Here is a 19,599-nt window from a genome sequence, read left to right as displayed (position 1 = left end):
TCATTCAAGTGCATGTGTTGTCGATTGTACAGAGACCTGTAAAAGATGCCCCATCAAATCACAGGCATGTGTTTCCATTGTGCAGCACAGGAACAGGCCCATCAGCCAACAATGGCCATGCTGAGCGCGAGGCCAAGTGAAACTAATCTCCTGAGCCTGCACAAATCCAGGTTAAACCAATCTAATCCATCCATATCCCTCCATTCCCTGCATAATCGTGTGAGGATTATGTGAAGGCATTCAGTTTAGATTATTAAAAACAGAAAATAGTGGAGGTGTTGAGCTAAACGATCGCCAAGCCTGCGTTTGGTCTCGCCGATGTAGAGAAGTTCCTACACAAGTTTCTGTGTAATCTCGTTAACAGAGAATATAAAATCAGTACCAAAATCGAGCTCAGGAGATCAGCTTTGACTGGGCTCCTGGAGCACACCAGTTTTAATAAATCACATGGAACTTCGGACACCAACTCCACGTGGCCCGTCCATTTATCCCTACAGTTTCCACAGTGGAAAATGCTCCATTCTCCACAAGAACCAACACTTTTGAAAGGAAATGGACTTACATCAAAACTTGTTTCAGCTCATCAACGTCAATACTCTCGCTTCGGACTGAACTGGACTTGAAGTGTTATCAAATGATGTTCTCTCTTTCCAATTGAAAACGAATTTACCGTTCAGATGCCACATTTGTTAAACCAAATGGAGTTACTACTATAGCTGCAAACATGTTTGAACTTTTAACTTCTATGCTCATCTCATGATTCTTTTCTTATAGGGAAATGATTTGAGAAAAACTCTTCTGAACAACTACCTTTACAACAAGAAGACAAACCCAAAAAACGACTGCACCGATATTTGCTTCACAGGTATTAACATAGATCATTAACATTACCTAACATTAACATGGTGTTAGCGTAGCTTGTAAAAGCTCCACTTTACAGCACCAGAGACCCGGGCTTGATCCTGACCTTGGGTACTCTATGTGTGGAGTTTGTACATTCTCCCTGTGAACATGTAGGGTTTCCTCCCACATCCCCAAAACAAGAGGGTTTGTAGATTAATTGGCTTCCGCATATTGTAAATTATCTTTAGTGTGTCGGATAGTGCTAGTGTACTGGGTGATCACTGGTTGGCATGGACTCAGTGGGCCGAAGGGCCTGTTTTCACACTATATCTTTAAAACTAAAACTAGTGTGTGTTGGAAGTGGATAGCTTAGAACTGGTGTGAACAAGTGATCGATGGTCATCGTGGACCCAATGGGCCGAAGGGCCTGTTTCCTCGCTGCATCTTTCAATCAAGATTCCAGCCCACAAACATTTCAATCAATCAATTCAATCAAAGAGAAAACCTTGAACGATACAGCACAGGAACAGGCCCTTCAGCCCACACTATCCATGATGAGTATGATGCCAAATTAAACTAATCACCTCTGCCTGCACATGGTCCATATCCTTCCAATCCCTGCATGAGTTCCATACATTTACCAAAAAGACGAAGTTTAATTTTATTCTTGCATAAGATCCCGACAAGACTCAGGACTGGATCCAGTGTCGTCTCGAAAGGAAAGGAGCCACACAAGCCACACAACTGGTGTCAGACCTCATCATAAACTCCAATGGTGACAAGATATTCCAGGAGAGTGTTTTATTGGCCATTGCTCTGCTGGATGGAGGAAACACTGATATTCAGGTATGTGGAATAGTCGTACTTTTTTTAATCTTTCAATAGTCTTTGATTGTTTCTCTGAAATAATGAACATTAATTCAGATATATTGGGACATGGTTGTATTTTCATAGACTGGGGTATTAATGTTTATTCCTTGGAGCGCAGGAGGATGAGAGATGGGTGATCTTACAGAAGGGTACAAGATTATGATCAGGTGTCACAGTGGCACAGCGGTAGAGTCGCTGTCTTACAGCGCCGGAGAACCCGGTTCGATCCTGACCTCCGGGGCCGTGTGTACGGAGTTTGCACGTTCTCCCTGTGACTGCATGGGTTTTCTCCGGGTGCTCCGGTTTCGTCCCACACCGCAATGACGTGCAGGTTTGTCGGTTAATTGTCTTCGGTAAAATTGTCCCTAATCTGCAGGATAGTGCTGGTGTACGAGGTGATCGCTGGTTGGTGTAGACTTGGTGGGCCAAAGGGCCTGTTTCCCCTCTGTATTCCTAAAATCTAATCCAAAGAATAGATTGGGTAAATGCACAGTCTTTTACCCAGAGCAGGGGAATCAAGAACCAGAGGACTTAGGTTTAAGGCGAGGGGGGAAAGATTTAATAGGAACTTGAGGGCAAACTTTTTTACACAATGGGTGATAGGTGTAAGGAAAATGCTGCCAGAAGAGGTAGTTGAGGCTGGTGCTATCAAAGTATCTAAGCAACATTAAGATAGGTACATGGTTAGGATCGATTTAGAGGGGAAATGGATCAAATGCGGGCAGATGGGACTAGTGTAGATAGGGCGAGTTAGCCCAAAGGGCCTGTTTCCACACTGTATGGCTCTGTGACCATATGATTTCTGCCAATGCTATAGAAATGGATTGCAACACCTTGCAACCTGAATTGTTCTCTCAGGATATTCTGTGAGAGGTTTTGCTGCAACTAGTTATAGTCATTCAGCAAGGAAACAGTGGTAGAGCTGCGTCAGACACCTGCGTTCGATTCTGACCTTAGGTGCTCGCTGTGTGGAGTTTGTACCTTCTCTCCATGATCGCATGGGTTTACTCCCACATTCCAAAGACGTGTGGGTCAGTAGATTAATTGGCCTCTCGAAAATTGTCCCAAGTGCGTAGGGAGCGGATGAGAAAGTGGTATAATATTGATCCAGTGTGAACGGATGATCGATGCTTGGCATGGACTCGCTGGGCCGAAGGACATTTTCCAATCAATCAATCAATCAATCAATCAATCAATCAATCAATCAATCAATCAATCAATCAATCAATCAATCAATCAATCAATCAATCAATCAATCAATCAATCAATCAATCAATCAATCAATCAATCAATCAATCAATCAATCAATCAATCAATCAATCAATCAATCAATCAATCAATCAATCAATCAATCAATCAATCAATCAATCAATCAATCAATCAATCAATCAATCAATCAATCAATCAATCAATCAATCACAATCTTTATTACAGGTCCTCCACCGATATTCCGGCACCCTAGGTCCTGGATTATACATTTTGCCGCACTAACAGAGGTCCTGGCCTCCAAGAGGAAGGGGTCCATTGGTACCGGAACGGTGCAGCTAGGCTGCTGAGTGGGTCGGGGCTGCAAAGTCGGCCTTGGAAGTCGGCTGTGGGAATGGATCTGTCGGCTCTGGCCGGGCCGGAGTTCCAGACCCCAGCCGTAGGGGAATAATTCGACCCGCCGATTGGTCGCGGAAGACCCGATGAGGTCGGGATCGGCTGCCTCACCCGGCCGAGGCGCCACATTTTCTGTTGAACTTCCGGGGGGGGGGGGGGGGGGGGAAGTGCGCTCTTTTTGTCCGGATTGAAGGAGGTGCCAGACCGACAGTTGCCGGAAAATTGGTGGTGGACTGTACTTGATCTATGAACTTTTCTACTGCACATGCTTACTAATATAGAGATGTGTATATATATATATGTGTGTATATATATTTATATATATATTTTTTTGTCTGCAGAATTATTTCCATGAGCTTATGACTGGTAACAGTAAATCAGAGAAGTTTTTTAAAGTGCTTAATAATCGGATGAAGACGGCTCAGCAAGAAATCAAAGCCACCGTCTCAGTCAACATGCATGACCAAGGAAGCAAAATAACAAAGGACACACCGGACAAAAAACAAGCCATCGCAGGAGGTAAGCAAAACGGTTGGAGGGTTTTGCTGACATTTAGACTCACTGTCTTGTGAATCTATTAGAAACTTGGAAACAGATAAATGGCAAACGGACACAAAGTCCTGGAGTAACTCAGTGAGTCAGGCAGCATCTCTGGAGGAATCTCAGTCTGAAGAAGGGCTTCGACCCGAAACATCACCCATTCATTTTCTCCAGAGATGCTGCCTGACCCGCTGAGTTACTCCAGCACTCTGTATCTATCTCTGGAGAACATGGACAGGTGACGTTTCGAGTCAAGACCCTTCTTCACAACTCATCCATACTGACTAGTCCCATTTACCCATGTTTGGCCCAAATCGCTTTAAAAATGTCCTATCCATGTACCTGTCCAAATTTCATTTAAATGTTGTCATTGTACCTGTCTCAATGATTTCCCCTGGTAGCTGAAGCAGGGACAATATGACATTTAAAAGACTATGAACAGTTCCCAAAACAGGCATCTCTCCTCCCTTGTCTCAGTTGACTTCTTGTCCCTACTTCCAACTTGTCTTAATACCTCTAATCCTGTCTCCAGATGTGGTTTACAATGGGTGGTAAATTAATCTTTACAAAGAAATGTGTTTCTTAACTCTGATCAACTTTAATTTGTGAGATTGAAAACTTTGGAAATCATTATGTTTATGAGATCGACAAAGTAAAAAATGCAGGGAATGGAGGGTTATGGATTATGTGCAGGCAGAAAAAAGCTGGTCTTGGCATCATGTTCGGCACAGAAGGCCTGATTTTGTGCTGTACTGTTCCATGTATTATCTGGTTATACATTTTAGATTTATTCGAGTGAATAGTTATCAATCAAAATTGGAGATAGAACTTTTTTTTCCCACTGTGGAAAAATAAGAAGCTAGAGGGCATAGCTTTGAGGCGAGAGGGGCAGATTTTAAAGGAGATGCGTGGGGCAACTTTTTTTTCAGAGTGTGGTGGGTGCCTGGAACGGCTACCAGGGTTAGTGTTTGAGGCAGATTTAATAGTGGCATTTCAGAGGCTTTTGGATAGACACATGTCTATGTCGGGATATGTCGGGAATGGAGGGATATGGACCATGCGCAGTGAATGAGAGTTGGTCTTGGCATCATGTTTGGCACCGACATTGTGGGCCGAAGGGCCTGTACTTGTGTTGTTCTAGGTCAAAAATGGAGCTAAAGAACTAATCTGATTTTTTTTTAAAGGCATCTTTATTCTTAAACTAGACCATGGGCCCAAACCTCTCCTGCATTGGTGCAGCACCCTGTCCTCCCCCCCTCCCCTCTCTCCTCAACCCCCCCCCCCTCCCCTCTCCCTTCTCCCCCACTCCCCCTTTCCCCCCTCCCTCCCTCCTCCCCTCCCCCTCCCCTCCTTTTAAACTTAAAAATGTGAATAACTAAAAATATAACACCGATTTCAATAATACTACTTGCATTATCACTAAAGTGACAATGGTGAGTAAGCTGGGCCTAAAATTGTCGAGCTATCGTGTACCGTTTTAGCTGAAGTTGTCACAAACAAGATAACAAATGAGAATTTTAGTATATAGATGTCTGCAATTTTCCACGTAATAATTGCTTTGTTTTGTTGCTAATATCTCAGTTGTTGTCAAAAGTATAAGGATAAAGAAAGAGAAGGGAATTCAAAAGAATTGCATTCTGAAGCTTGCAAACAATTCAGAGCATGCTGTGCGTAATTGGCAACAAATAGATTAACACCTCATATAACCACTTTGTTTCCTCTTTTTATGAATCGGTCACATCTGTTCCCCAAACAGATGAAAGAATTTTGTGCAGTATATAATGTGCTTGATGCTAATGCTACACAGAGGGTGACTTTATTCGTCATGAGTTTCAATCATTGCCTGTCTCCCATTTAGGAAAAGATGTCGATGTTTTGCTCGCAACTGCTCATAACAGATCACATATGAACAAGTCAGCAGGTATCGAACCCGGGCAGAAGGTAGCTGAAATAAGTCCAGCTGTGGCAATAATGCAACCTATTCTACGGTTTCTGCAGCTCCTGTGTGAAAACCATAACTGCAACCTTCAGGTTCGTCCATGCTGAGTCGTATAAGCGACCGTGCATTAATCATAACATTACAAACAGAAGTGAATGCAGATGAATGGCTGTTTAGTGTCTGGAGTTCCAGGGTAACTGAACCATCCTATCACCAACCAGAGAGCAGTCCTGACCTAACATCTACCTCATGTGTAAAAGAAACTTGCCCTGAAAACCTCCTTGAAACTTTCTCACTCTTACCGCATAGCTATGCCCTCTAGTGTTGGACATTTTTTCACCCTGGGGAGACATTGGAAAATAGGTGCAGGAGTAGGCCATTCGGCCCGTCATGCCATTCAATATGATCATGGCTGATCATCCCAAATCAGTATCCCGTTCCTGCTTTCTCCCCATATCCCTTGATTCCGTTAGCCCAAAGAGCTACACTAACTCAAAAAGGTTCTGACTACTCTATCTATGCCTCTCATAAGTGTATTTCCTTTAGTGGAGAGATTGAGAGAGAGAGGGAGCGTTTGATTGTCATGTGTACCAACAATGGAACAAGGAAATTCTTACTTGCAACGGCTTAACAGGCTTGTAAACATGCGCATGTAGGAACTGCAGATACTGGTTTAAACCAAAGATAGACACAAAAAGCTGGAGTAACTCAGTGGGTCAGACAGTGGAATGTGGGAGGAAACCGGAGGAAATCCATGATCGTATTGAATGATGGGACAAGCTTGAGGAATCTGATTATCTTCCTGCGCTCCTGTTTTCGCGTGTTCTTGTGCAAAACCACTGTCCGTATCTGACTTTACATTCTGCTCAATGCCGCAAGGGCTTGCTGCTTTATTTTCTTGATTGTTCTTGTGCTTCTCCTGAACAGAATCTACTCCGCTGTCAAAACAACAAGACAAATTACAACTTAGTTTGTCAGACGCTGCAGTTCCTGGATATCATGTGTGGAAGCACGACGGGAGGACTGGGGTTGCTTGGACTGTACATCAATGAGAACAACGTGCATCTTATTAATCAGACCCTTGAGACACTAACAGAGTATTGTCAGGGTCCTTGCACTGATAACCAGGTATGCATTACAGGTCCACCACCGAATTTCCTGCACCGCTGGATCCAGGGCTTTTCTGCATTATCTGTTTTGCCCGACCGATGAGGTTGAGACCGGGCGCTTCACCCGGCCGAGGCAATGCATTTTCAGGGGGAATTCAAGTGCTCTCTCGTGATTTGTACGGATTAAAGGAGGTTCCCAATGTTGGGAGAGTCCAGAACAAGGGGCCATGGTTTAAGAATAAGGGGTAAGCCATTTAGAACAGAGATGAGGAAAAACTTTTTCAGTCAGAGAGTTGATAATCTGTGGAATTCTCTGCCTCAGAAGGCAGTGGAGGCCAATTCTCTGAATGCATTCAAGAGAGAGCTAGATAGAGCTCTTAAGGATAGCGGAGTCAGGGGGTATGGGGAGAAGGCAGGAACGGGGTACTGATTGAGAATGATCAGCCATGATCACATTGAATGGCGGTGCTGGCTCGAAGGGCCGAATGGCCTCCTCCTGCACCTATTGTCTATTGTGCCGGACCACCAGTTGCCGGAAAATCAGTGGTGGGCCTGTATCATTCGACCATATCCACATCGTTATGGGTTAACATTGGACTATTGGTACAGTGGGATTTTTCGTTTGACATAAAAAAACAAATTATATGTTCCAATATTGGTTCAATTCAAGTGTGGACCTACTTCAGTTGGAGAAGGCTATTTCGACAATATTAGGCATAACTGTTCCAAAAACACTAAGAAGCACAAGAGTGGCGCACTGGTAGAGCTGGTGCCTCACGGCGCCAGAGACGCGGGTTCAATCCTCACCTCCGGTTCTGTTTGTGTACAGTTTCCATGTTCTCCCAGTGACTGCGTGGGTTTTCTCCAGGTGCACTGGTTTCCTCCCACGCCCCAAAGATGTGTGGATTTGTCGGGTAATTGGCCTCTATAAATTTTTGCTAGTGTGTAAGGCATGGATGAGACAATGGAATAACGTAGAACTAGTGGTGAACGGGTGATCAATGGTCAGTGTGGACTCGGTGGGCTGAAGAACCTGTTTACATGCTGCATCGTTCAGTCAAAACAGAACAAGAGAAGTTAATGAAGTGGAGAAAGGAAATAAATCAACAGATCAAGCTGCATTTGTGGGGAGAGAACAACATTTCTGATCCTTGCCTTTCATTGGAACTCTGTATGTGGGTAGCCTGTTAATGTGTTCTTTAAATCTCATCTTGACAGAATGGACATTTATTTTACTTTAATTTAGTTTAGAGATACAATGTGGAAACCGGCCCTTTGCCCCACCGAGTCCATGCCAACCAGCGATCCCCATGCACTAGGACGATCCGACACACTAGCGACAATTTACAATCTTTACCAAAGCCAATTAACCCGTAAACCTGTACGTCTTTGTGGTAGGAAACCAGAGCACCTGGGGGAAAACCCACGTGATAATGGGGATAATGTATAAACTCCACACTGACAGCGCCCGTGGTTAGGATCAAACCTGTGTCTCTGGCGCAGTGAGGCAGCAACTCTACCGCTGCACCACCTTGCCACCACTTAAGTACAGAATCATTGCTGAAGTTTAAATGATTTAAACAAGATTGCGGTGACTTGCTGTATTGTGCTCCTTCGCCCATGAGTATTTGTGGAAGGCTTTAGTTTAGTTTAATTTACAGATACAGCATTGAAGCAGGCCCTTCAGCCCACCGAGTCCATGCCGACCCATTCACACTAGTTACAATAGACAATAGACAATAGGTGCAGGAGTAGGCCAATCAGCCCTTCGAGCCAGCACCGCCATTCAATGCGATCATGGCTGATCACTCTCAATCAGTACCCCGTTCCTGCCTTCTCCCCATACCCCCTCACTCCGCTATCCTTAAGAGCTCTATCCAGCTCTCTCTTGAAAGCATCCAACGAACTGGCCTCCCCTGCCTTCTGAGGCAGAGAATTCCACACCTTCATCACTCTCTGACTGAAAAAGTTCTTCCTCATCTCCGTTCTAAATGGCCTACCCCTTATTCTTAAACTGTGGCCCCTTGTTCTGGACTCCCCCAACATTGGGAACATGTTTCCTGCCTCTAATGTGTCCAATCCCCTAATTATCTTATATGTTTCAATAAGATCCCCCCTCATCCTTCTAAATTCCAGTGTATACAAGTCCAATCGCTCCAGCCTTTCAACATACGACAGTCCCGCCATTCCGGGAATTAACCTAGTGAACCTACGCTGCACGCCCTCCATAGCAAGAATATCCTTCCTCAAATTTGGAGACCAAAACTGCACACAGTACTCCAGGTGCGGTCTCACCAGGGCCCGGTACAACTGTAGAAGGACCTCTTTGCTCCTATACTCAACTCCTCTTGTTACGACGGCCAACATTCCATTGGCTTTCTTCACTGCCTGCTGTACCTGCATGCTTCCTTTCATTGACTGATGCACTAGAACACCCAAATCTCGTTGAACTCCCCCTCCTCCTAACTTGACACCATTCAGATAATAATCTGCCTTTCTATTCTTACTTCCAAAGTGAATAACCTCACACTTATCTACATTAAACTGCATCTGCCATGTATCCGCCCACTCACACAACCTGTCCAAGTCACCCTGCAGCCTTATTGCATCTTCCTCACAATTCACACTACCCCCCAGCTTAGTATCATCTGCAAATTTGTTCTATGTTATCCCTCTTTCACATGCACTCCCTATACATTTGGGACAAATTTTCAACGGCCTATTAACCTGCAAACCCACACGCCTTTGAAGTGTGGGAGGAAACCGGAGAAAACCCATGCGGTCACAGGGAGAACGTGCAAACCCCACACAAACAGCGCCCGAGGTCAGGATGGAACCGAGAAACTGTGAGGCAGCAGCTCGACCAGATGCACTACTGTGCTGTCCGATAGCAAACCTTTCGTAAAATATTTAATAACTTGGTCTTTATTGGTTGATGTAAAGCAGAGTTTTACAAAGTTACTAACTTTGAATGTGCTTCCCCTCTCTGCCGTAAGATATTTCAGTTTATTTTATTTAACTTCCCAGACCTGCATTGTCACGCACGAGTGCAATGGCATAGACATTATTACTGCACTGATACTGAGCGAAATCAGCCCACTCTGCAAGTACAGGATGGATCTGGTGCTACAGTTAAAGGTAAGCAGAACTTTGGTTCATAAATACTGACAGTAAATTTCATCCAATATTTCACTGCAATCCACAACTAAAGCTACACTGTAAAATGTTTCTCGGGTGGAATTTTGATTGAAAGGTTGAAGGATACAGCCTGGAAACAGGCCCACTGAGCCCATGCCGACCAACGATCACCTGTTGACACCAGTTCTGTGTTATCCCACTATTGCACCCACTTCCAACACGTGCCAGAAGTCAACTTTAAGAGCTAACACAACTGATAGGTTTCCATTACCACAGCTGCCGCGTGGTCAGAGTCAGTGAATTATATCACCATTACCACATTAATGACGCTTATATTCTGTAGGCGTATTATTTTTAGTTTGAAAGGTGCAGCCGACAACGACCATTGATAACCCATTCACACTACTTCTATGTTATCCCACTTTTTCATCCACTCCTTCCACACTAGCGGCAATTTACAGAGCACCATAAGCCCGCACATCCTTACTTTACTTCATTGTCACGTGTGCCGAGGTGAAGTGAAAAGCTTTTTTGTTGCGTGCTATCCGGTCATGGAAACAACAATCATATCATATCATATCATATATATACAGCCGGAAACAGGCCTTTTCGGCCCTCCAAGTCCGTGCCGCCCAGTGATCCCCGTACATTAACACTATCCTACACCCACTAGGGACAATTTTTTTTATTTTATTTTTTTTTAATATTTTTTTTTTAACATTTACCCAGCCAATTAACCTACATACCCGTACGTCTTTGGAGTGTGGGAGGAAATATACTATATACAATATACAATATACGATAACAATCGATAACAATCGATAACAATCGAGCCATTCACAGTGTACAGATACACATTAAAGGGAATCACGTTTAGTGCAAGATGAAGTCTAGTAAAGTCCGATTAAAGATAGTCCGAGGCTCTCCAATGAAGTTTTGAGATGTGGGAGGAAATCGGGAACCCGCAAGGTCACAGGGAGAATGTGCAAATTGCACACGGACAGCCCCGAGGTCAGGATCGAACCCAGGTCAGGATCGAACCCAGGTCTCGAGTGCTGTAAGGCAGCAGTTCTACCAGCTGTGCCACCGTGCTGTCCTCATGTTGTTATTGATCAATGATGGCGAGAGAAGACTGGGGTTAAATTTTATTTCTTGCTGCGTCAATGTCAGGACAGATATTTTTATTGAGAGTTAGTTGAAGCCAGTGACTTGATTAAAATGATATTGAATATAATTCCTAGACAATCCTGACATTTGTTGACGTTGCAAAATGTACAATATTAGGTTAATCCCATTAAGCATCTGTAAAAAATATCTGCAATTGATCAGCCTGCAATCAGTGGTGCATGTGAATGTGACTGATTAAAAGATTTTACCAGGCTATCCTCATGTATTTCTGTGATATATATGTTGATATGTGAAGCAGGAAAGTACACATTTAAATTCATATTGAACTATAAAAGCCCATAAATCTTGCAATCAGAGAAAAGTGAACTTCGAATGTGGAACATAGGACAGTGCAGCATAAGAACAGGCCCTTTGGCCCACAATATCTGTGCCGAACATGATGCCAAGACCAACTCTTATCTGCCCGCACATAATCCATATCCCTCCATTCCCTGCATTTTTGACTTTGTAGATCTATAAACATAATGTTTTCCAAAGTTTTTCAATCTCACTAATTAAAGTTGATCAGAGTTAAAAAAACACATTTCTTGTCAAGATTAATTTACCACCTATTGTAAACCACATCTGGTGACAGGATCAGATGTATTGAGACAAGTTTGGAGTAGGGACAAGAAGTCAACTAAGACAAGTGAGGAGAGATGCCTGTTTTGGGAAATGTTCATGGTATTTTAAATGTCGTAGTGTGCCTGCTTCAGCTACCAGGGGCAGTCATTGGGACAGGTACAATTACAACATTTAAAAGAAATTTGGACAGGTACATGGATGGGAATTTGTTTAAGGGATATGGGTAAATGGGACTAGTTTAGAAGGGTTGGTATGGATGTGTAGGGCCGAAGGGCCTATTACCGTGATGCACAATATCAGTTCAGAGATACAGCGTGGATACATGCCTTTTGGCCCACTGAATCCCTACTAATCCACATCCCACCATTCACTGCATATGCACCTGCTTATTTGAAAGTCTCTTAAAGGCCACTATTGTATCTGCCTCGTCCATCATGCACAGGCATCATAAATTCCAAGGGGAATACTTTGCAGATGAATAACGCATTTCAGAGTTTATTGAAGTCAGTTTGCTTTTGACAGTGCCAATACTGACATCAAATACTCAGTTCGAACAAAGAACATAGACCAGTCCAGCACAGGAGCAGGTCCTTCAGCCGACCATGTCTTTAGACTTTAGAGTTACAGCGCGGAAACAGGCCCTTCGGCCCACCGAGTCGGCGCCAACTAGTGATCACCCCGTGCACTAGCACTATCCAACTAGGGACAATTTTTACAATTTACTGAAGCCAATTGATCTACAAACCAGCACGTCTTTGGGATGTGGGAGGAAACTGGAGCACGCAGAGAAACCCCACACAGTCACAGAGACTATACAAACTCTGTACAGATAGCATCCTCAGTCAGGATCGAACCCTGGTCTCTGGCGCTGTAAGGTAGCAACTCTACTGCTGCGCCACCGTAATGAACAAGAGGCCATGTTAAACTAATGTGATCTGCGAGCACCTGGACCATATAGGACCAGAATTAGGTCATTCGGCCCATTGACAGCTCCACCATTCATAAGTTCTTAAGTCATAGAAGCAGAATCTGGCCATTCGGCCCATCAAGTTCACTGCCATTCAATCATGGCTGATCTATTTTTCCCTCTCAACCCCTTTCTCCTGCCCCCTATCTGTAACCTTTGATGCCCTTACTAATAAGATGATCCATATAAACATAGCACAAAAAGTAAGGATTTCCTTACTTTTTGTGCTATGTTTATATATATATATATATGAGCCAACCTACAAGCCTCTAAATGCCAGTTATTGGCCTTTATTTTTTTATTAACAGGATAATGCTTCAAAGCTTTTACTTGCACTTATGGAAAGTAGGTATGACACTGAAAACGCAGAGAGAATCCTCTTCAATATGAGTCCCCAAGATCTGGTGAGTGCCTTAACTATTAGTCAGAACTAGTATTGATATAACATTGGTATTACAGGTCCACTACTGATTTTCTGGCAACTGATTTTCTGGCAACTGATGGTATTCAGTTTGACATGTTATTCCGGTCAAAATTGCCAGAGCATTGCGTGTGGCGCCACTCTTTCGGAACGTGTGCCCCTGTCCTGAAATAATTAATTGTTTACTTCTTTGTTAATTGTTAATTTAAGTTTCTAGCAGTCCATGGTGCTTTAGTGACACTGGAGGTGCATAATTAGTGGGTCCGAGGTGTATTGTTGAATTGTTATTACGTGACCTCTTTTTGGACCGGCAAGATGGATAATCCAGCAAGGCTCTGGAACCAAAGGTGACGGAAAAATGAATGGTGTACCTGCAGTCAGTTACTGACAGTCAGAAACTTTCACAACAAGTTTATCGCTTTGCACATTTCAGGTTGAAATTTGCATCAGGATATCCAGTCCAGCATTCAGGCATACAACTGAATTTCTATTACTGCACACAAATTAACAGGCAAAACTAAAATATGTAATCTTGCTCAATATATATTCCCGATGAAAGCTCGTAGAATTTGTAAAAGTAGACACTAAATTACAACATATTATCCTCCAACATTTCCGCCACCTCCAACGGGATCCCACTACTGGCCACATCTTCCCATCTCCACCCCTTTCTGCTTTCCGCAGAGACCGTTCCCTCCGAAACCCCCTGGTCCACTCGTCCCTTCCCACCCAGACCACCCCCTCCCCAGGTAACATAGAAACGTAGAAAATAGGTGCAGGAGGAGGCCATTCGGCCCTTCGAGCCAGCACCGCCATTCAGGGTACTTTCCCCTGCAACCACAGGAGATGCAACACATGTCCCTTTACCTCCCCCCTCGACTCCATCCAAGGACCCAAACAGTCTTTCCAGGTGAGGCAGAGGTTCACCTGCACCTCCTCCAACCTCATCTACTGTATGCGATGTTCCAGGTGTCAACCTCTCGACATCGGCGAGACCAAGCGCATGCTCGGCGATCGCTTCGCTGAACACCTCCGCTCAGTCCGTCTTAACCAACCTGATTTTTCAGTGGCTTGGCACTTTAACTCCGCCTCTCATTCCCAATCTTACCTTTCTGTTCTGGGCCTCCTCCATTGCCAGAGGAAGGTCCAGCGCAAATTGGAGGAACAGCACCTCTTATTTTGCGTGGGTAGCTTACACCCCAGCGATATCAATATTGACTTCTTGAACTTCAGATAGTCCCTGCTTTCCTTCTCTATCCCCTCCCCCTTCCCAGTTCTCCCACCAGTCGTCCTGTCTCCTACTACATCCTATCTTTGTCCCGCCCCATTACCTGACATCCGTCTGAAGAAAGATCTCGACCCGAAACGTCACCCATTCCTTCTCTCCAGAGATGCTGCCTGACCCGCTGATTACTCCAGCATTTTGTGTCTATCTTCGATTTTACCAGCATCTGCAGTTTTCTTTCCTACACTATATACTAAATGAGCTCAGCCAAACCTTGTACTCAAAAATGTGTTACAACAGTGGATTCAACAGTTCTTGAAGGTAAACAAATAGCTGGAGTAACTCAGCAGCTCAGGCAGCATCTCTGGAGGAAAAGGATAGGTGACGTTTCGGGTCGGAACCTTCTTCAGAATGAAAGCAGAGGTCGGGTGGTCGAGGTGGGGGGGGGGGGGGGGGGGGGGGTGGGGGGGGAAATAAACTGTAGGGCGGGAAAAGGCCAGACCAACTCATGGCCAGCAACGGATGACCTCAGGAAGGGTGGAACCCATAATGGCCCATTGTTGGTTGGGGAAGGCGTGATAGCAAGGTACAAGGAAGCGAACTGTGGAATTAGTAGGATAACTAGGGTTGGGGAGAGGAAGGGGAGGGAATGCAGCAATTACAGTACTTGAAATTAGGGAAAGCCACATTCACACCGCAGGGTTGTAAGCTTTAGGGATACTTATGATCTGTTTTGTGTTGTTTAGCTAACAGAGAACAGTGGCTGATTTTAACAGAAAAACTGCAGCTTTTTGTACTAAACCTATTGCTGTTCATTGTCCCTTGATTTTTCATGCTTATACAAAAAGGGAAAATATGAAAGCCATGTACTGATAACATTGGATGTTTGGCCTTGGTATTCAATTATTCTTTAAACATTGTCTCTTTAAGGTCAAAGTTATAGAGAGAGCTTACAACCAAGAAAAAGAATGTGAGAATTCCGAGGTTTCCCCAAGAAATGTGGGACATAATATTTATATCTTAGCGTTGCAGGTAAGGCTGTGTGGATTTTATTTTATAGAATGTCATCCTTTTCACTTTCTTTTTGTTCACTTTCTACCCTAATTTAGACTTTAGAGATACAGCGCAGAAACAGGCCTTTCAGCCCACTGATCAGCGATCTCTGTGCACCAGCACTATCCTGCACACTGGAGACAATTTTCAAATTTTCGAAGCCAATTAACCTACAAACCTGTTACACACGGTTACAGGGAGAACGTACAGACTCCGTGCAGACAGCACTGGTAGTCAAAAGAGTCATTGAGTGATACAGTGTGGAAACAGGCCCTTCGGCCCAACTTGCCCTCACCGGCCAACATGTCCCATCTACACTAGTCCCACCTGCCTGCGCTTGGTCCATATCCCTCCAAACATGTCTTATCCATGTATCTGTCTCACTGTTTCTTAAACATTTGGATATTCCCAGCCTCAACTACCTCATCTGGCAGCTTGATCTGTTTATGTATGTGCTGTTATGTTTGTGTGCCATTGTATGTTCGTTCTGAGTACCTGAACTGATGTTACAGCACTTTGGTCAACGTGGGTTGTTTTTAAATGTGCTACACAAATAAAATTGACTTGACTTGACTTCATTTGTACGAAAAAGTTACCCCTCAGATTCCAATTAAATCTTTTTCCCTTCACCTTGAACCTATGTCCTCTGGTCCTCGATTCCCCTACTCTGGGCAAGATACTCTGTGCATCTACCCGATCTGTTCCTCTTATGATTTTGTCAGGATCGAACCCAGGTCTTTGGCTCTGTAAGGCAACAACTCTACCACAGCACCACAGTTATCGCCCTTATACTTACAGCCTGGAAACGGGTACTTCAGCCCACCGGGTCCACGCTGACCAGCCGTACCCGAGAAAACCCATGCGATCACAGGGATAATGTACAAACCCCAGCACCCGTAGTCAGGATCGAAACCAGGTCTCTGGCACTGTTAAGCAGCAACTCTATTGTTGCCCCACTGTGCTGCTCACTGGATTAAAGGAAATGAGCTATTAAGTGAAGTTGGACAGATTTGGATTGTTTTCTCTGAAACTCAAGGAGGTTCAGGGGAGACCTGATAGAAATATATAAAATAACGAGAGACATAAATAGGGTTTTATCCACGGGTGGAATTGTCATCGTTTTAAAGTGAGAGGAGCAAAGTTCAAAGGAGATTCGCGGGCAGGTTTTTTAAACAAGATGGTGGGTGCCCGGAACACACTGCCATGGGTGAGTGAGTGAGATTTGAACTCTCATCCTACTAACCATGCTGAAAATGCTGTTAGCTAAACCAAGGTTATGTTCTTTTTATCAATTGAATGAATACAGTAGAATTCCAATAATCCAGCATGCTCGAGACATTGGTGAGTGATTGATAGATGGACTTTCTGCACAGTTGGATGTTACTTCTCTTAATACCTCACTACACATTTTTAAAAAGATGTTTCACAATAGAATAATATTTTGTTCTTTTGAAGTAGGTAAATTTAAAGGGAAAGGAACCTGAGAGAGTGGCCTGAGACTGCAGCAACCCTGTTGAGCCGATGATGAGGGATAACATAGAACTAGTGTCAACGGATGATTGATGGTCGGCATGGATACGATGGGCCGAGGGACCAGTTTCCATGGTGTATCTCTAATGTCTAATCTTATCTTGTCTTCCAGTTGTCCCGCCACAACAGACTGCTGCAGCAGTTACTGAAGCCAATCAAACGTGTGCAGGAGGAGGTGGAGGAAGGTATTTCAAAGGTGAGTCAGTGAGTTTAATAAAACGCTTGTTTACACAATCTTCTTGCTTAAGTACATGTATCTCCATCAGAATTGGTGTTTGTGACAGTGGCGCAGCGATCTTACAGCGCCAGAGACCTGGGTTCGATCCTGACTGTGGGTGCTGTCTGTGCGGAGTTTATACGTTCACCCTGTGTGCTCCAGTTTCCTTCCACATTGCAAAGACATGCAGGTTTGTCGATTAATTGGGTTTTGGAAATTGTCCCTCGTGTCCAGGATGGAACTAGTGTACTGGCGAGGACTCGGTGGGCCGAAGGGCCTGTTTCCCTGCTGTACAGTATCTCTAAACTAAACACGTGCCAAATGATATCGTAAAATGTGCAGATTATCTCCAGGATACTGATAAATAGCACAAATAAATCCGCGAATTGGTGATTTAACAGGTTTTCCGATGTTTTCCAGCTCATGCTCAATAAAATGCCAATGCTGAAATCTGGTCAGGATCCCCAAGAGGAGGAAGATTCTTTGACCTACTACTCAAAGCACACGGCGCAGATAGAGGTAAGGTCTGAACAGCGTCAGGGTTGGTATTGCACCCTGTCCCTGTGGAAGGCAAAGACGAGCTTTTCCCCCAACAAATTAATTCAGCTTATGCAAGGTATTAAAAATCCTGGGCCACAGTCTTATTATGGTCGTAGAAACAATAAGAAATGTGTATTATATAGCAAAAGACCACTTTATAATTTAGTTTAGTCTATTATTATCACGTGTACTGAGGTACAGTCGAAAAACTATTGTTGCGTGCTATCCAGTCAGTGACAAGCCTCCACATGGTTACAGTCGAGCCGTCCAGAGTGTACTGATACAGGATAAAGTGTTAGATAAAGTCCAGTTATGTCTGATTAAAGATAGTTTGAAGTTCTCCAAGGAGTAGATGGGAGGTCACAACCCCTCTCTGGTGAGTGATAGGACAGTTCAGTTGCCTGATAACAGCTGGGAAGAAACTGTCCCTGAAGCTGGAGGTATGCGTTTTCAAACTTCCCTACCTCTTGCCTGGTGGATGGGAGTGACTGGAGTATGACTGGCCATTGTTTCAGCTGGTGGCCTTGCTGATGCAGCGTGAAGTTGGTGTATGGTTATGTAGACTTGACAGTAAATTAAACTAAACTAAACATCCTCGTATCAAAGGCAGCGATAGTTGTTTGGAGAGACCACATTGCCCTCCTTGGTTTGCCTCCGGTTTCACATATAAATGATGTTCATTGTAAAAATATTTGTTAGCTCATTCAAATAAAAATGTGCAATGAAATGATTTTAAATTCATCATATTTCTCAAATTCCATTCACATTTTCGAGAAATTGCATTGCAATATATTATACAGCAGACAGTTCTTGGTCTTTTAGTCTACTTACGTCAATCTATCCCAATCTGAAACTTATTTGGGATGTCAATTCCAATTGTGGTCAGAATAAACCAATAATGAAATTTTACCAAATGTGCAAAAAATGTCTCTTTTGTGTTTTGCCATTTTAACTTTTGGGAGTGTAAATTTGTTTCATTCCGTGATGCTGCCCTTTTGGCCAATAAGACAATAGATTACAATGATCAAGGATAATAAATCTTCATGGCTCTTGGACACCTTGAGGATTCCTTTAAAATAAGTTAATTATTCTCATCTTGGTGGAGGAAGATTATAAAAAATGTAATTCTAAAATGTTATGACACCTAATACTCCTAGAGCTTGAGACATGGAAACAGGCCCTTCAGCCCACTGAGTCCACGCCGACCATCAATCACTGGTTCACACTAGTCCTGTTATCACATTTTCGTGTCCACTTCCTGTACATTAGTGGCAGTTTACAGAGGCCACTTAACTTACTAACCCGCACATTTTTGGGATGTCTTTGGATGTGAGAAGAAACTGGTGTACTCGGAGGAAACCCACAAAGTCACGGAAAGAACGTGTAAACTCCACACAGACAAGAACAAGATGGTGGTAGCCTTGACTGTTAGATCTGCCAATGATGCATATTTTAAAGTCAAAGATCAGCTAAGGCTTCCTGGTGATCACTGAACCTACTGAATTGAAGTACATCCAGTCATAAATCTAATTGAATTTAATCACATGGACTGGTAAACACAGGGTTAACGTATTTATTTATGAGCAGCAGCTAATTTTTATGCATGCTCAAGATATTGCAAGAGTAAAAAAATGTTAATAGCAGAGAGAAAACACGCAGACACGGGGAGAACTTACAAACTCCGTACAAACAGCGCCTGTAGACAGGATCGAACCCGGGCCTCTGGTGCTGTAAGGCAGAAACTCTACCGCTGCGCCACTGCGCTGCACATAATGTGAACGGGGATCGATGGTCGGCAAGGACTCAGTGGGTCGAAGGACCTGTTTTCATGCTATATCTCTGAACCTGTATTA

The 19,599-nt window shown here is 43.8% G+C and overlaps 1 protein-coding gene across 1 annotated transcript in view; it reads left to right on the top strand.

Annotated features, from left to right (window-relative positions):
- itpr3 (inositol 1,4,5-trisphosphate receptor, type 3) overlaps positions 1-19,599 on the top strand; it is a 185,378-nt gene that overhangs the window by 138,258 nt on the left and 27,521 nt on the right. The window contains exons 38-47 of the mRNA XM_078420692.1: positions 775-865; positions 1,520-1,689; positions 3,657-3,834; positions 5,714-5,886; positions 6,722-6,922; positions 9,931-10,041; positions 13,069-13,164; positions 15,337-15,438; positions 17,102-17,185; positions 17,627-17,725. Of these exons, the coding sequence (XP_078276818.1) occupies positions 775-865; positions 1,520-1,689; positions 3,657-3,834; positions 5,714-5,886; positions 6,722-6,922; positions 9,931-10,041; positions 13,069-13,164; positions 15,337-15,438; positions 17,102-17,185; positions 17,627-17,725 (1,305 nt within the window). The remainder of the gene's footprint in view (positions 1-774; positions 866-1,519; positions 1,690-3,656; positions 3,835-5,713; positions 5,887-6,721; positions 6,923-9,930; positions 10,042-13,068; positions 13,165-15,336; positions 15,439-17,101; positions 17,186-17,626; positions 17,726-19,599) is intronic.

This window comes from Rhinoraja longicauda, chromosome 24 (assembly GCF_053455715.1).
Source record: "Rhinoraja longicauda isolate Sanriku21f chromosome 24, sRhiLon1.1, whole genome shotgun sequence".
NCBI lineage: Eukaryota > Metazoa > Chordata > Chondrichthyes > Rajiformes > Arhynchobatidae > Rhinoraja > Rhinoraja longicauda.
This window is presented reverse-complemented; position numbering and strand designations above follow the sequence as displayed.